General features: G+C 55.1%; 2 protein-coding genes across 2 annotated transcripts; both read right to left on the reverse strand.

Moving 5' to 3' along the window:
* Nucleotides 1–588: 588 nt before the first annotated feature.
* A1BG (alpha-1-B glycoprotein) lies at nt 589–9,966 on the reverse strand. Its single transcript, XM_034986539.1, has 8 exons — nt 9,958–9,966; nt 9,688–9,859; nt 4,387–4,422; nt 4,017–4,295; nt 3,038–3,310; nt 2,466–2,759; nt 1,506–1,799; nt 589–1,001 (listed from the first exon to the last, which is right to left on the reverse strand). Exons 1-8 carry the CDS (start codon nt 9,964–9,966, stop codon nt 589–591), a joined length of 1,770 nt encoding a protein of 589 aa, XP_034842430.1.
* ZNF497 (zinc finger protein 497) lies at nt 9,844–15,358 on the reverse strand. Its single transcript, XM_034986540.1, is given in 9 exon segments — nt 9,844–10,155; nt 10,158–10,486; nt 10,488–10,602; nt 10,605–10,820; nt 10,823–10,963; nt 10,966–11,421; nt 14,362–14,620; nt 14,824–15,161; nt 15,226–15,358. Coding segments are annotated over 9 exon segments (2,094 nt in total). The 3' UTR covers nt 9,844–10,048.
* Between the last annotated feature and the right edge of the window lie 2,398 nt (nt 15,359–17,756).

Here is a 17,756-nt window from a genome sequence, read left to right on the forward strand (position 1 = left end):
TGAAAAATGTGGTCCCAAGTAGCCAATCCTTGGCCCCTGTATCCTCAGGTTCCAACCCAGAGCCCGTCCACCTTTAGGACACAAGATCCCAGCCCACTTCCCTCAACCCTGGAAGTACAGCCCCCTGCACCAGGGCTGCCATTAGTCAAGGACACCTTTTAAAGTCTCTTCACATTTTTATTAATTTCCAGGAGGAATGAGGGACAGTCCAGCACCTTCAGGGGGAGTCCAGCCTCTAGCTGCAGCTTGAGGGATCAGAGCCAGACTGGAGAAACTATTTGCCAAAGGTACCATTAGTGGCCTGAGTCTGCAGCTGGATCAACTTCCTAGACAAATTTGACAAAAGAGAAATGTTAAGGGAGGGAGGCATCATGTGTTCTCCTCCCTGGTGAAATCAGGGCAGACCTCACTGAGGCCCCTCAGGAAGGAAGTAGCTTGGTCAGCTGCCAGCCAACCCCCCCTCCCCCCGCACACACCTAGGCCTCCGTCCAGGTGTCTACCTGACCAAACCACAGTCTGCTCCAGGGCCTCTTCATGTGTCCTTTCCCTGCCTGTAATTTCCATCATAACCCCAGCAGACTAGGCACACTAACCAATGTGCTGGGAGGAGGTGCAGGGAAGGGGCACTCCTGGTAGAGGGCACAATCTGGGCAAAGGCCAGAAAGAGGAACCCCGCTCACAGAACCAGAGGAAAGGCTCACCTGCCACCTGGAGCTCCACCGGGTCGCTGAGCTCAGACACGAAGGGTTTGGGCGACCATGAGCGGTATCGGCAGCTGTAGTTGCCTGCGTGCTGGGGCCCCACATAGGTCAGTACAAGGTCTGCTGAGGGGTGGCTGGTCCAGAGTTTGGTTGAAGGCTCCTCTTCGTCTGCTCGCAGCAGCTCGAAGATGACCGTGGGCACAACGCTGGGCACCTGGCTCTCGCAGCGCAAGACCGCATCATGGCCAGGAACAACCGCCCCACGCGACAGGGGCCGGAGCCGTGGCCTGGGGGGGGGTCCTGGGTGGAGCAGCCAGGTCAGTCAAGTGAGGTCCTCCACTCAGGTAGTAGCTGCCCCAGCCCCCCTCCGCCTTCCTGCCTCCCACTAAACCCAGGCCTGCTGGCTGCTCCATCCCTCCAGGAGGCTACCCTTTGTCCTCACACAACTTTCCGCCTTTTCCTGGTCCTGAACAGACACGGTTCCTCCTCTTATCTTACGGATCACCCTCTTCCCCAAGACCTTGCAAGTTCCCTAGACCCGGGCCTGCTCTGAGACTTCCTGGAGTACCCAGCATTTGGCAGTCAGGACCTCAGGACAGGTGTGGGAAAGGAGGAAATGGCCAAAGGAAACGGTGTTCCCGGCAGAGAGCGCAGGAAATGAGCCAAATGCGAGGTGTCCCGCAGACCATCGGCAGCCGAAATTCCATTGGCCCGAAGGGTTTGCTGTGCGGACAGGACCAAGGCCCGGTGCACTTCCCTTCGGCGCGCTCATTTGCTCACGGCTGGGAGCCCTCGCCCGCTCACCGTCTACGCGCAGCTCCAGGGGCGCGCTGGGCGCCGAGCCCTCGAAGGGTGGCGCCGTGTCCACATAGACGCAGCTGTAGTTGGCGGAGTCCACCATCGACACGTCCCGCAGCTCGAAGGTGGCCTCTGTCCCCGCGGGGCTCAGGACACGGTGCACTCGGCGCTCGGCGCCCTCGCGCACCAGGGCGAAGCGCAGGCCGGCCCGGGGAGCCCGGCACCGCAGCTGCACCAGCGTGCCTGGCGCGGGGTGCGGAGTCGCGGGGTGGGCCGAGAGCTCCGGCGCGGGGAGCGTCTCTATGGGGAGAACACTGGCTGACCCGGGCGCGGAGGGGAAGGCTTGGGCCTCACGTGCGATCCAGCCTCGCGCCTTCTGCCTGAAAGAGTCCGCCGGCCCCCCTCCGCTTCAAACTGTAGCACCCTCCAGACCTCACCGGATCCCTCACACACAGTCCAAAACTATTCCTTATTAGTTTGTCCATAAAAACAGACGTGGGGAAGGCGTCGAGTTTTGTCACCAAGCCCAGGACATGCGGTTGCAGATGGCTGGGATCCTCTCTTGGGGTGGTCGCTCCCGGTCCTTGGCAGGCCCTGCAACAGGCCTGGCTCCCTTCCACAGCCCCAGCCTGGTTCCCTCCAACAAACAGGCCTCGGGCGCCCACCCAGACCCGGGAGACAGGAGGGGACGCCCGGCAGGGGGCGGGCGCCTGCATGGCCTGCGCCAGACTTGCGTGTTGACCCAGTTATTCTTATTGAAGCCTTGGGGATGCTGAGCTCATTGTCCCATTCTCAGCTGGGGAAACTGAGGCCGGGCGGATGAGTTGGGATTGGGCCCCAACCAGAGCCCTGCAATTCCGGGGAACCCTTCCCTGGGCCCCTCCTCCCGCTCCCCGCCCGGGGAGCAGAGCGCTGTCGCCCTCCCAGCCCCATGCCCACGTCCCAGCCTGTGGCTGCCAGGCTTACCGTCGCTCAGCAGCAGCTCGGCAGGCGCGCTGTCAGAGGACCAGGTTTGCTCACCACGCAGCCGATAGCGGCAGGTGTAGAGACCGCCGTTCCCTAGAGCCGCCGCGTTCAGGTGAAAGAAGATGCGGTCTGGGCTGGTGGAGCTCCGGGGTCCCCGCAGCTCCTCCTCGCCCCGCCGCAGCTGGAATTCCACGCCGCTCAGGGGCGCCACGCAAAGGAGGGTCGCGCTGGCCCCCCGGGGCAGGACACCTGCAGACTCTCCCTGGAAACTCAGCGTGGGTGGCAACGGTGCTTCTGCAAGGCAGGGAGGGTCGCTGGGGCTAGAGTCCCGGATACCCCCGCTGTGGGACTGTTCCCGAGAAAGCTACGGTCAGCCAGGCCCCCGACCCCCACCCCGAGCTGCCGCAGTGTCAGTGTTCAGGTCAGGTGCGATCCACCCAACTGTGTGACCACTGTTTCCCAGACCTAATCCTGGGCAACGGTATTCAGGGTTGGGGATCAAGGTAAATGCAGCTCTGTCCTCCAGGAACCTCCTACCCCAGAAAGCCCTCTGGGATGGTCAACACACTCACCCAGCTCCTCGACTGTCACAGTAGCACTGGGCTCAGAGGGTGCACCTGCTTTGTGGGTCCTGTAGCTGCAGCTGTAATTGCCAGGCTGATGGACTGAGAAGGTAGCCTCTGCATCTTTAGGGGCCTCAGCCACGCCTAAAAACTGATCATCGCCTTCGCGCCTCAGCAGGAAGGTCACACCACGAAATCCCCCATGGCACAGCAGTTTCATCTTCAGACCCGGTGTGATCCAGGACACGGGCTCAGTTGAGAGCAAAGGTGGGGGTAGGGACTCTGTGGGTGGAGCAGGTTTGATGGGTCGTTCTGAATGACTTGGGAGACATGCAAGACCCAGCCAGACTAGGATCTCCACACTCATGAAAATGGGAGGGAGGGGCGCCTGGGCGGCTCAGTCAGTTGAGCTTCGGACTCCTGATTTGGCTCAGGTCATGATGCGGCGGGGGGGGGGGGGGGGGCCTGTGCTCAGTGGGGAGTCTGCTTAAGGATTCTCTCTCTCCCTCTCCCTCTGTTCCTCCCCCACCACACACAGTGCTCTCTCTCTCTCTAAAATAAATAAATCTGAAAGAAACAAAGAAAGAAAGAAGGAAGGAAGGAAGGAAATATGAGGGAGCCAGGGAAATGGAAGACATTGATAAAGGAAAGGGAGGCAGGGACAGGAGGAGACGGGGGCATTAAACAAGAAGAGGATATGTTAAGGGAAATGTGCTAGGCTTTCTGGGGATTCAGTCATTTATTCCTCACAACCTTCTGGGATCAGTGCAAACATCATCCTCATTTTACAGATAAGGAAACAGGATCAGAGATGTCAGATGACTTGCCAAAGGCCACCTAGCTGCTCAGGGACCCCCCCACCCCAGCCACCCACACCCCATGTCAGAAAAGTAGGACCAGGAGAGTGAGGAGGAGGAAGGGAGGAAGTCAGGCCTCTCCAGCAGCCCTCTCCTCCCTGTCCTGTGGCTCCGTTAAAGCCCCTGCTCACCTGCTCCAGTCACCTCCAGGAGGTTGCTCAACTGGGTCCATCTGCTGTTCAAGCCAGAGCGGCAGCGGTAGAGGCCCCGGGTGTCACTTGTCACTGCTCCTAGCGGGAACTGGTGCTCCATGGCAGGTAAATCAAGGTGCACAAGTTCCTGGGTTACCCCGTCCTTAAACAGCTCAAAATCTGGGGTCATCAGGCGGGCCTGGCATGTCAGTGTCAAGTTGGCCCAGGGCTCCAGCAGCGATTCAGCCTCTGCCCACAGGTTCGGCCGGGTCTCGAATACTGCGTGGCAGGTGGAGGTCAATGCTGGGCCCTAGGACAGGGGCTCACCTCTGCAGGTGCCCACCTTCCCCAAGACCCAACCCGGACTCACCTATGGCTCCCTCGGTTGCTGGGCCCAGTGAGAGACCTGTAGAGATGGCAGCTGTGAGGCCCCCATTCCTATCTGTCCTCCTCCCTCCTGCCCCAAGGGAGCCCGGCCCCAGCAACCTCACCCCAGAGCATCAGGAAGGCCCCAAGTATAGACATGATGGCCAGCCTTGCTCTAGTCGGTGAGTGTCTGGGGTGATAAAGCCCAAGCGAGGGTGAGGGCGGCAAAGGGGCAGCAAGGGGCAATGACCTCTTCCCTATTATTTGTCCTTCCCGGGGGGGGCGCCTGCAGGGGTAGGGACAAAGGGCAAAACTCCAAGGCCTTTGGGAGCCTCATCAATAACCATAATCAATGATTCTGTGTAATTAATAAACTAAGCAATAAATAATAAAAATGATAATTTTAAAAATAATAGCAAACAATAACCTTAGCAAGTGAAATGACTTAAAATATGAGAAATACAATTTTAAAATAAAAATTAAAATAATGTAATAAATACTAACTGATCAAGGAAATTTTCAATTTTTAATGTTTGTCGGCCCTGCTCCAGGGCTCCCAGGGAAGCTATACTTTAACATTTACTAAGATCAAAATGACCACACAAAACCTCAAAGCATGGGCTCTACTTCTGCCCTGAGCACACACTGTATGTCTGCTTCATTAAAACAACAACAACAACAAAAGGAGCATTCCAAACATAAAGATAAGAAAAACAAACAAACAAACAAAACCTCCCTGGGTCCCATGAGATTAAAGTCATACAGACTTGCACATACTAAAAACATAAGATAAAGTCTGAAACTTTCTGGAATGTCCTTCATCATGATGATTTGTAACTCATTTTTTTTTAAAGATTTTATTTACTTATTTAAGAGAGATTGAGGGTGCCTGGGTGGCTCAGTCGGTTAGGCGTCTGCCTTCGGCTCAGGTCATGATCCTGGAGTCCCTGGATCAAGTCCCGCATCGGGCTCCCTGCTCAGCAGGGAGTCTGCTTCTCCCTCTAACCCTCCCCCTCTCATGCTCTCTCTCTATCTCATTCTCTCTCTCTCAAATAAATAAAATCTTTTTTTAAAAAAAGAGAGCGAGAAATTGAGAGAGAGAAAGAGCACACACCAGTGCAGGGAGAGGCAGAGGGAGAAGCAGCCTCCCCGCTGAGGGCACTCTGGGCTTATCCAAGGACCCTGGGATCAGGCCTGAGCCGAAGGCAGACACTTAACTGACTGAGCCACCCAGGTGCCCCATAAGTCTTTTTGTAAAAAACATATATATCCCTGAGCCAAATGTTCCTTCCCCAGAGCACTCTCTTCTTTGTGCAGACTGTGTCCTGGGCACCTGCCCTAACTTGGGCTCGAATAAAACTCTTTTCCTTTCTCTTTAAAAAATGTTAAAGGGTTTGTTCGTTTTGCATCATTTCTTGGCGTAGTCAACAGGATATCAGAGCAACTTGCCTGAGAACACCTGGGGATCATCTAGAACTCAGTGCTTGGTACGAGCACGGACCCTCTGTGCCCCTCCAGCTCCTCAGCACCTCACAGGTGTATCTGGTGAGGTCCTGATACCTGGACCTCTTCAATTTGAGTGAATAGTCCTGATTTTTATTTGAACTGTTAAAGGTTACCGGTAATGTTCTTTAGGTGGGAACAACCTGGGACGGGGGGAAGTTGATGGGTTGGTTGTTTTAATTTGGCATTATACTAATGGATGTTATTAATATATAAGGCTTGAGTAAATTTTCTCCATAGAAATATGAGAGAGTGAATAACTCAGCTCCAAAGAGAAGGGACGCTTGCTCCTTCGAGTTGAATGGTGCTTTCAGGTGAATGAAAGCCTAGCAGAAGTGTCTGAAGATATTCCTCAGACATGCAGCAGTCCCATAGGAATTTCCCATCTCATAAAGTGATTAATGATTGGCTCATCCAGGGATGCACACACAAGGATTGATCATGCAGTGTTCCAAGCCCCTCAATGGTCCTAGACCTTACAAGGAGAAACCGAGACACAGAGTGTATTACGGCCATTCAGAAGTAACGCTCACAAGCAGCACCCTCTTGATCCACCACTTAATGTCCTTAGATCTTATTCAAGCCTTATTCTAAAAATAAAACCAAAACTAAAAGGAATGGGCAACTGGGCTTCAAAAGCCAGAACAACACCCAGAAAACCAATAACCCCCATGGAAAATTCAGGCAGGCTATCCGTACACACATACAGAGCCTATACTTGCAAGGCTAGCTTCAGTGGGAAAAGGTAAGGATAAGAGGAATCGGGCGCCTGGGTGGCTCAGTCGGTTGGGCGACTGCCTTCGGCTCAGGTCGTGATCCTGGAGTCCCGGGATCGAGTCCTGCATCGGGCTCCCTGCTCGGCGGGGGGTCTGCTTCTCCCTCTGACCCTCCCCCCCTCTCATGTACTCTCTCTCATTCTCGCTCTCTCAAATAAATAAATAAATCTTTAAAAAAAAAATTCTTCCAGTTATAAAATAAGTAAGTCACAGGGGTGGAAAGTATAACATAAGAAATATAGTCAATAGGGGCGCCTGGGTGGCTCAGTCGGTTGAGCGACTGCCTTCGGCTCAGGTCATGATCCTGGAGTCCCGGGATCGAGCCCCGCATCGGGCTCCCCGCTCAGCGGGCAGTCTGCTGGTCCCTCTGACCCTCCTTCCTCTCATGTGCTCTCTCTTTCTCTCTCAAATAAATAAATAAAATCTTTAAAAAAAAAAAATGGATAACCAGAATCTCGGACGGCCGCAGTGGGGTTCTTTTGACATGTCTGAATTAGATTTTTTGTGTGCACAATTGAAGAAAGCCAACTATAAGACTAAGTAACCAGAAACTCGGAAGCCATTTGGTTGAGTCAGTGAAGTCCCCAACTTTTGGGGAAGAACCAGCAATCCCAGAGGTACTCTGAGCTTTATTTGGTTTGTTTGTTGCTACAGCTTTTGGTATCTTTGCATACAACTGGCCATGTTCTAACTGGAAATGGAAAATAACTAATAAATGGATCCATAAATTATAATGCTATCTTACAAGTAGATTTAATAAAAAGGGGATATTTGGAAATTGGGTCTTTAATGTCCTCTGCACAAATAATAGTGAAACAAAGGCTAAATTTTGTTTGCATCTTGTTTGTGTACATGTATCTATGTGTGTTATAAATGTGAGGTATTTTCTCTATCTCTGGATGGTATTGCTAAAACTAACTTGTAGAGGAGCTCTATTTAATTGGTTTAAAGGCAAGTGCTTGTGAAAATTGCCCATTTTAAAACTCAAAAGGATAAAAAGTAACCCAGATGCTTTTCAAGTTCATATGATCTGGGGTAAAATTTCCTACATTCAGACTTTTATGTTACTCCATAATAAAGATGCATCGTAGGAAGGAACCAGATTGATGGTCCAAAGAGGTACAGATGAACAAAAATTTAAGACACCTGACCCCCTTCCCAATGGTCAGAATAATGAGGAAAAGCAGGAGGAAATAGGCAGACTCTAGAAATCCTAAATCCACACCCCCTCCTCCAAGCACAAGCACCAGAACCAATGCCCAACCCACTGCCTGCTCTTCTTCCAGAGGGCTACAAAGCACCCAGAGGAAAAGACGGGAAATAGAGAATTTTTTAAAAAGATTTTTATTTTTACTTTTAAGTAATCTGTATACCCAACGTGAGGCTTGAACTCACAACCCTAACATCAAGAGTTGCATGGGATGCCTGGGTGGCTCAGTGGGTTAAGCAGCTGCCTTTGGCCCAGGTCTTAATCCTGGTGTCGTGGGATCGAGCCCCACATCGGGCTCCCTGCTCAGCGGCGAGTCTGTTTCTCCCTCTCCTGCTCTCCCTGCTTGTGTGTTCTCTCTCAGATAAATAAATAGAATCTTAAAAAAATAAAAATACAATACAGGAGGCCTCTGAACCCTGGACACAACATATATATCTCAGTTTGCTGCTCCAGTCTGTTTTCAACTGCAGTTTTGTGTGGGGCCCACGCCACAGGTCCTGGGTACAAAGCAGGCTGCTCTGGGCCTTGGGCCCTATTACCCAGAAGATCCAATGATGCCACTGGATAGAACAGAATATAATGCTAGTTTCGAAGCAGTCTCTCTGCGCACCCTCAAAGTTCCAGCAAAAGCCCAAGCCCCTCCCCCAGCCCCTAGGCCCTTGTAAATCCACCCCTTCTCTTTTGCACCCCAGTCCTAGAGGTAGTAAGTGCTCTATGGTTATCCATCTCTGGGTTTTCAGTATTCACTTGTGTTCCTTCAGCCTTACAAAGCTAACTAACCAATTCCCTCAAAATCCCGAGGGAGGGTGATTTAGCGGCCTGCCTCCCACCTGAGACAGCCCCCTTCTGGCCCACCTCCCACCCATCAAGTGGGCCAGATGCTCCTCCCGCCCTGTTGCAGGGAGATACTAGTGGTCAGGTTTGGGCTGTCTGTACCAGCCTCTTCTCCCCTCGCCGAGGGCCAGCTTAAGCCTCCCAACTCAGCACTCAGGGTGCAGGTGGAGAAGTCCCTGCAAAGCACTGGATACGGATGCTCAGTGACCTTTGTGACAGAAATTGCTACCCCAGCAGACAGCCAAATAGGGTCCTCATCAGCTGCGAGTCCTCAGGCCTATCTGGTCCCCTCTGGGGCTCCGCTCTGGAGACAAGGTGAGAAGGAACTTTCCAAGCTACAAAGGTTTCACTAATCAGGGTTGTAGCTCCACGCATTCCCTCTCCCTGCTTCTCTCACAAGCTTAATGCTGGAGGCTGCCAATCCCAGACCCAGGAGCAGAAGGAAGCACAGCACATCCAGTGGCAGCCGAGGGCAGAAAGAGGCTCCCTAAAATGGTGGTGGAGGCGGGAAGACCGTCAAACCCGCAGACGCCAGGGGAGACCCCAGAGCACACAGGGGGGCAGACCAGGACAATCCCGGCATGGGAAGCGAGAAGGGTGGTGGTGGCCAGGCCAGAGAAGCGGTCCTGTGCAGACTGAGCATGTCCCCCACCGCATTCCAGAGAGGAGACACAGACACACCACCTTCCAGAGAGGCTCTAGTGAGGGTGCTAGATGGAGCTGGTGCTCACCCCCCAGGGAGAATAGTGCAGTGGACGCCACAACTGTGGAGAGAACAGGAGGGAGGGGCACGTGGGGGGAAGCACCTGGGAGGGGAGGATGGCAGAACCACCCCCACTCTTCCCCTTTGCCCTAGGCCTCCTGCTGCTCACCAGGGTCCCAGAGCAAGGCCTCTGACCTTCTGGCCCTTGGCCTAAAACAAAAAATCCTGTGCAACCTCAGATCCAGCTGAGGTGGAGGGGAAGCAGGGGAGGGGACTCACCTAGCCCTCGTCCTGGGGATCCACCACGCCTGTGGCAGCCTCCAGTCTCTGCACGGATGCACCCCTCCCAGCACCGAAATTCACTGCCTTTACCCTGTGAATCACCTCCCCGCCACGCATCCGCAGCCAGGCCCCAGGGGGCCACCAGGTGAGACTCCCATCGTCCCAGGGGCTGTTATAACGGCTTAATCCTCTGTCCCAATTGTCGCTGCCCCTGCGCTCCAGCACGCAGCCCACACGGGGGGGGGGGGGGTGGCGATTTTACACGACGCTGCTCATCCTGATCCACGATGGCCACGTCCTGTGCCTCGCGCGCCACCGAGCTGGCCCAGCCTCACCATCTCCCAGGGGCATCCCAGAGTCAGGGCGCGGCACCGCCCGCGTGTCGCTTCTGGTGTTCGTTGAGGTTGGAGCGGTGACTGAAGGGCTTGCTGCACACACTACGCACGTAGGGCCGCTCGCCCGTTGCGTGCGCCGGTGGCTCACGAGCTCGGAGTTGCGCACAAAAGCCTTGCGGCAATCGGCGCAGACGAACGGCTTCTCCCCGGTGTGCGTGCGCCGGTGGTGTGCCAGGCCCGAGCTGCCCTTGAAGGCTTTGCCGCAGTCGGCACGGGCATAGGGCTTGGCAGCAGAGTGGATGTGCTGGTGGCTGAGCAGGTTGGAGCGCTGGCTGAAGGCCTTGCCACACTGGGCGCACACGCGGGGCTTCTCGCCGGTGTGTACGCGCTGGTGCTCGGCCAGATTGGAGCCCATGATGAAGGCCTGGCCGCACTCAGCACACTCGAAGGGCCGCTCGCCCGTGCGCGCGCTGGTGCTGCAGGCGCTGCGAGCTCTCGCGGAAGCTCTTGCCACACTCCGCGCAGGCGAAGGGCCTCTCGCCGCTGTGTGTGCGCGGGTGCTACCGCAGGCCCGCCGGCGCAGGAAGGCCTTGCCGCAATCGGGGCGCGTGTGCGGCCTTGTGCCCGCGTGGATCTTCAGGTGCTCCGCCAGATTGGAGCTCTGGCTGAAGGCCTTGCCGCAGGCAGGGCAGGTGTGGGGCCGTGCACCCATGTGCACACGCCGGTGCTCCAGGAAGTTGGAGTTCCAGCCGAAGGCGTTGCCGCATTCGGGGCATTCAAAGCGCTTCTCACCGTGTGCGGGCGCCGATGCTGCACCCGTGGAGTGCTGCGGCCGAAGGCCGTGCCACAGTCTGGGCAGCGGAAGGGCTTCACGCCGCTGTGCGTCTTCTGGCGGTGGATGAGCTGCGAGTGCGCGCGGAAAGCCTTGCCACACTCCGGCACGCGTAGGGCCTCTCGCCCGTGTGGATGCGCTGCTGCTGGCTGAGGTTGGAGCTCCAGGCGAAGGCCTTGCCACACTCCGTGCACATGTATGGCTTCTCGCCCGTGTGCACTCGCCTGTGCTGCACCGGGTAGGAACTCCGGCTGAACACCTTGCCACACTCACTGCACCGGCAGGCCGGCTCCCTGGGGAGAGGCCAGGGGCTTGGCACCAGGTTTTCTCGGATGCTTCTGGGCCCGACCCAGTCTCTCCCACGGTCTGCGGGCTCCAGCTCCCCTCTGGAGGCCCCCTGGTCCTCTGCCTCTGTGGGGTCTTCCCAGGCCCCCAGGCCTCCAGATGCAGCCCCCTCAGAAGGGTCTGTTGTGTCAGTCTTCAGCACAATCCAGGGAGTGTCGCCTTTCCCTAGAGCCACCTGCTGGGCCCTCTGTCCTAGGGACTCGACCTTGCTTCTGTCCTCTGAAATGGGGAGAGAGAGAAAGCAAATGCCTGAGAGCTCAAATGGGGTGGAGGGGATGAGTGGGTCTCAGGAATGATGTGATTTTGACAGAACTAGAGCAGGGGCAAAGCTTGGGGCTGGCTGTATTGGGGCATGGCCATCACCCCCACCTTTCCTGAGCTGGTGCCCCTGGCCCCTCTTCAGCCTGGAACAGGGAAACAGGGCAGGTGGGCCTAGAGATGCTCCAACTTTCCCCATAGAGGCAGCATCCCAGGCCAACTCTGAGTCAAACCGTGGCCTTGTTGAGCTTTGACAACCCAGCCTATGATGGGGGCGTGCTAGGAGACCACTGTGCCTGCCTCTATGGTCACTTCCCACACATCCCTGCACCTGACTGGGCAGGTGTGAACTTGAGGGCATCAGTCTAACTCTGGAGTCTGAGCCAAGACCACCAAGCTCCCACCATCCTTCTCCCACAGCACCCCCACTCCACCAGCACTAGCTAGGGACTGTAAGCCAGGCTCAGGAGGAAGCCGACCCAGCCCCGACCCAGCTGGCCCTCACCTGGAGTTCTGGCCCGGCCAGCTCCTGGCGCAGCCCCTGGACCAGGGCAGTGGCCTCCTCAGGGCTGCCTGGCCGCTGTCCCTCCACACGGGCCTGGATCTCAGGGGGCAGTGCGCACAGGAACTGCTCCAGCACCAGGAGCTCCAGCATCTGCTCCTTGGAGTGCGCTCCCAGAGCCGGGCCAGGGCCTCACGGGGACCCTCTTCCTCCTCATAGTGGAACCCCCAGAAGCACTGGCCAGGGGTCTCAGAGCTGGGCTCACCCACCACTGGGGCTGGTGTGCTCTGAAGGACCCCAGGAGCCAGAGCTGATGCCTTGCTCATCTGGGCAGCCATCATGCCCCTTCCCAGGCAGGGCAGCCACATGTCCCTGGGCACTTCCTCTGGACCTGGAGACACAAAGGGGAGCCTGTGAGCACAGCCAGGCCATGAAGCCCCCTCCAGAGGACCCTCTGAGAATAAGTGGGGTCTGCGGGTTGGGGTGATTGTGTCTATCAGCGAGTCCAGAAGTGTTCCCACCTATGTGTCCATCTGTTGGAGAGATATACGGAGGTGCCCAGTCTGTGGTCCCTCGTCCCTCCTCCCTCCCTGCTTTTCTCAGGGGCCTCTGCCCTGGCTTCTTCAACTACTTGGCTCCATTCATCCCCCACACAGAACACTAAAGTCTGCAAACTGGACAGCCAGATTTGGCTAACAGACAGATTTTACCTGACTGCCCCCTTCCAACACGCTTTTTTAAAAATTTAAATGAGGGGCGCCTGGGTGGCTCAGTTGTTAAGCGTCTGCCTTCGGCTCAGGTCATGATCCCAGGGTCCTGGGATCGGGCCCCACATCGGGCTCCCTGCTCAGCGGGAAGCCTGCTTCTCCCTCTCCCATTCCCCCTGCTTGTGTTCCCTCTCTCGCTGTGTCTCTCTCTGTCAAGGAAATAAATAAAATCTTAAAAAAAAAAAAAAAAGCACTATGCTAAATGAAAGAATCAAGACACAAAAGACTTCACATTGTATGATTCTGTTTATCTGAAATGTCCAGGATAGGCAAATCTGTAAGAAACAGGAAGTAGATTAGTGGCTGCCAGGAGCTGGGGAAGAAGGAATGGGGAGTTTGATTAATGGGTATGGAGTTTCTTTTAGGGTGATGAAAATGTCCTGGAATTAGACTGTGGTGATGGTTGCACAAAATGTGAATTTACTAAAAAAAGTGACTGTACACATTAAAAGGGTTAATTTAAAAAAAGTCATCAGCCAATTTCAAAAGATTACTTATTATATGATTACATGTATATAACATTCTTGAAATGACAAAATTGTAGAAATAGAAAACAGAAAACCAAGGGTTAAGGAGGGGGTGGAGGCGGGAGGGAAGTAGGTGTGGCTAAAATGGCAACAGGAGGAATCGCAGGTGGTGGAGATACTCAGTATCCTGACTCCCATTTGAGTGTCTTGGTTATCATGCTGTAGTTTTGCAAAATGCTACCACTGGACAAAACTGGGTAAAGGGTACATGGGATCTATTTCTATTATTTCTTACAGATGTGTTTCTAATTATCTCAAAAAAAGGTTTTTTTACAAGTCATCAGAATTCAATAAAAATCCTTATTTATTTATTTATTTTAAGATTTTATTTATTTATTTGACAGAGAGAGACACAGCGAGAGAGGGAACACAAGCAGGGGGAGTGGGAGAGGGAGAAGCAGGCCTCCCGCCCAGCAGGGAGCCCGATGCGGGGCTCGATTGCAGGACCCCGGGACCATGACCTGAGCCGAAGGCAGTCGCTTAACCGACTGAGCCACCCAGGCGCCCCATGATTTTATTTATTTAAGAGAGAGAGAGCATGAGAGGGGGGAGGGTCAGAGGGAGAAGCAGACTCCCTGCCGAGCAGGGAGCCCAATGCGGGACTCCATCCCAGGACCCCAGGATCATGACCTGAGCCGAAGGCAGATGCTTAAGGACTGAGCCACCCAGGTGCCCCCTTACTTGTTTCTTGAAAGATCAGAAGACCTGCCTTCAGGAGCCCCATGTCTCTAAGGATGGAGCCTGGCAGGGATATCCCTCCAGCCAAGACCTATGCTTCGGAGCTGCCCAGTCCTCTGTCCCCTCTAACTGGGCCTCCCTGCTTGGGAGTCTGCCCATCTTGGGGTAGTATCCAAATCCCCGAAGGTCGTTCCCGGTTGCCTTCACTGCTCCAGCCTCCCCACCGTCCTCACACAGACTGTGTGCCCCCTTTTTCTGCCTGAAAGCCTTGTCCTCCTCTTTTTCCCTCAGAATGCCTACTCACCAAGGTTTGTGGCCACCTCCCCAGTCAGGCCCCACCTCCCACGCCAACAATTGGCTCTCATACCCAACGGGTCACAAGTGACTATTTGTGTCTCTCCCCAGCCCCCAGGGCCTGGGCTCTCACCTCTTGGGGGCTGGATGAAAAAATACTTGAGTGGAAGAAGGGGAGGGACGCTGCGCGGGAGATGCCCAACGGGGGTTCTGGCCTCAGGAAGCGCCGGGCTTGGAGCACAAGGGGCAAGTGAGAGCGGAGGCTGGATGCTCGCGCGGAGAAGGCACGTGCAAAGGCTCGGAAGCGGGACGAGCCCGGCGTGCCCTGAAGCAGCGCCGGGAGGAGGTCCGAGCGAACGAAGAACGAATGGAGGAAGGAATGATGGCGCGGCCTAGGGAACGGAGGGCGGGACTGGAGAGCAGGAGCGATGAACGAATGCATGCGTAAATGGATGGACAACAAATCGGGGACGGGTGATCGCGCAGCTCAGGGTACCGAGGGCGGAATCAGAAAGCAGGGGGGTGAGTAAACGCGAGAATGAGTGAGCGAGCAGGAGGTGGGGTGCTACGGAAGTAAATGACCGAGGAGGCTCACGGAACGGAAGAGCGAGCCGTGAAGCCCAGGGTGCGGACGAGCGAGCCCCAGGCGACTCCGGGTGGCGGCGCGCTTCCGCCCCGACCCTAGCCGGCAGAGCCACTTCCGGGGCCCTCGGGGCGGCGCGAAGGCCTCGCCCTCGGTGGTCCCGCAGCGCGCCCGGCCCCGCGCGCGCCCCGCCTGCGCGGCCAGCGGTGGGAGCCGCGGGCACGCGTTAGAACCCGGCCGGACGGCTGCCGCTCGCCTCACGCACCGCCCTCGACCCGCCCCGGCGTCCTCCTGGCGCGGCCGGGCTAGGACAGCGCCCGGGTCAGCATCCGGGCTCAGGCCGCGGGGAACTGGGTGGGGGTGGGGGTGAGCGCAGGGTGTCCACGGAGGTGCTGTCGCGTCCCCTGGCGCGACCTTGCGCCTCGCGGGACTCCCCACTGCGTCTGCGCAGCTGCGTAGTTCGTCCCCAGTCGCAGGCCCGCGTCCTTCGGTTCCTGTAGGGATGGTCCAGGGGCCCCTGGAACGCTGTAGCGTCCTCCGTTGCCATGGATACGCCCTTTTCCTTAGCCCCTCCCTGCCTCATTTACACACCCAGAGGGACGGGGACACACACACACACCCCCCGACGCTCAAGGTCGGCAGGATCTCGGACACAGGAAGCAGATCTGGAGAAAGAACTGTTCTGCAGCCAGAAGGATGCACACTCCTCACCCCTGTCCATTCTCTGGCCACCAAGTCCTCTTTACAACCCCATGGACCTTGTCCAGTAGGGGCCTGGCAGGGAGGGGTGCGCATCTCACATACCTACGCGCTGGTCCAGCTGCAACTTCCTTGGGGACAACGCGTCCAAGCTGGAATCGCTATCTGCTGTATAAAAGTTTCTCAGTTGCCCCCACTCTCAATCCAGGGGGTTTGGACAAGTGTGGATGCGGGACTCGGGCATACCACAGTCCATTCCCCTTGGCCCTCTTGATGGATTCAGGATCGATATATGAGGAACTTCGACCTATGGGTTTCACGGGGCAGGAAGTTTTTTCTGAACTGTTAGGGCTTCTATTTTCTGTGGAACTTTAAACCGTGAACAGCTATCGGCTAGTACAGCTGCAGCCTTTCTGTCCCCATGAAGGGAGAACTTGCCGACAATGGAGCCCATATGAGAAGCAGAATGAAGGACAGCGTATTAGTTCCCTATAGCTCCTGTAACAAATTACCACAAACTTATGGCTTAAAACAACAGAAATGTCTTCTTCCACAGTTCTGGGTGCCAGAAGTCTGAAATCAGTATCACTGAGCTGAAATCAAAGTGTCAGCAGGGCTGATGTCCTTCTGGAGGTCCTAGGGGGGAATCCGTATCTTTGCCTTTTTCAGCATCTATAACTGCATTCTTTGTATTCCTTGCTTATGATCCCTTTTCCATCTTCCAAAAACTGGTTGTAACATCTCACTAATAAGCAAAATCTTTGACACAAGTTCATTTTATATTTGCACGGAGTCACGATTTCAGTTTTTAAAAAAGATTTATCCTGGGGCACCTGGGTGGCTCAGACAGTTAAGTGTCTGACTCTTGGTTTCAGCAGGGTTCTGGGATCAAGCCCCGCATCGGGCTCTTTGCTCAGCATGGATCTGTTTGAGTTTCTTCCCCCCGCTCCTTCTGCTCCCCCCCCCCCACACTTGCTCTCTCTCAAATCAATCTTAAAAAAAAAAAAAAAGTATCCTTTAACAGCAGGTAACTATAACTGCAGAAACAAACAATCCCAGGATCTCAATGGATCAACACAAAAAATGTCTTTTTTGCTCATGTCAGTGTGAAGTGGTCAAGTGACCCTCCCAGAAGGCTGTCCTTGATTCAGGGACCCAGGCTCCTTCTATCTTGGGTCTTTGCTATTCCTTACTTTATGTCCTTCTCAGAATTTTCTGCTGAATCTCCTCTGTCCAGCTGGCTGATGAAACAAGCAAAAAAGATGATGTAGGCCATTTTATGTTATCCATCACTTCTGTCCATATTCCATTAGCCAGAACTCAATTGCATGGCTCCGTGTAACTGCAGGAAGCCTGAGAAATGTGTTTGTGGTTGCAGGAAGAGAAAAGGGGATTATGGGGCATTTTAGTCCATCTGTACCATAGGACCCACAGTATGCCCTATATATTGAGGTTCATCTTGGCAGCACTCAGTGTCCAGTATAGTCCATCATATTTGGATTGAACTCTCCCAAGGGCCTCCTCATACCCTTTACACACTCAAGAGTTCTCCCCAGCATGAAGTCCCTGGTTTTGACTGGGCTCAGAGGCTCCTATACTCCTAACCTTACCAGTAGCCACTCAACTCCTTGCCCAGGAAGGCAAGGGCAGATGAAGCAGATGCAGTGCCCATCCCTCCTACATCTGGGATGTGGGATGGCACCCATCTCCACAGTATCTCTAGCACTGCAGAGTGCAGCAGATGTAAAGTGCCCAGCCCTAGCTGTAATAGTGCCCTGCAAGCTGTGCCTGGGAATGGAGAGCCAAAAGCTTCCTTACCCCACGGGGCCTGTGCATCTTGCCCTTCCCAAGGTGGACAGGAGCTCCCGAATGGGAGACACAAAGTGAAGGGTGATTTGCAGGGAATTTGCTGCTGGATCAAAAAGCCTTACCCGGGAACCCTGTGGAAGTATATGAGGCCCATCCCTGGACTCAGTGATGAGCCCAGCTCTGCCCTCCCTCCAGGTGGCTCTGGCTGGGCCACATGGCCTCTGTGGGGCTCTTTGATATGGGGCCAGAGTTACCCCTCCTCTCCCAGTTAGGGCAAGGATCAAATGGGGTGATTAACGGTAGAGTGCCCAGCACAATGCCTGGCATGTAGTAAGCACACCCAACGTGCAGAGCCACGTGTCACTTTGGAACTAGTGTGGAGGATGGAGTGGGGAGGAAATTGGAATCATATACATACATAACTATACATACTGCTA

The sequence above is a fragment of the Mirounga leonina genome, unplaced genomic scaffold, assembly GCF_011800145.1.
Source record: "Mirounga leonina isolate KUSES-001 unplaced genomic scaffold, KU_Mleo_1.0 Mir_376, whole genome shotgun sequence".
Taxonomy (NCBI): domain Eukaryota; kingdom Metazoa; phylum Chordata; class Mammalia; order Carnivora; family Phocidae; genus Mirounga; species Mirounga leonina.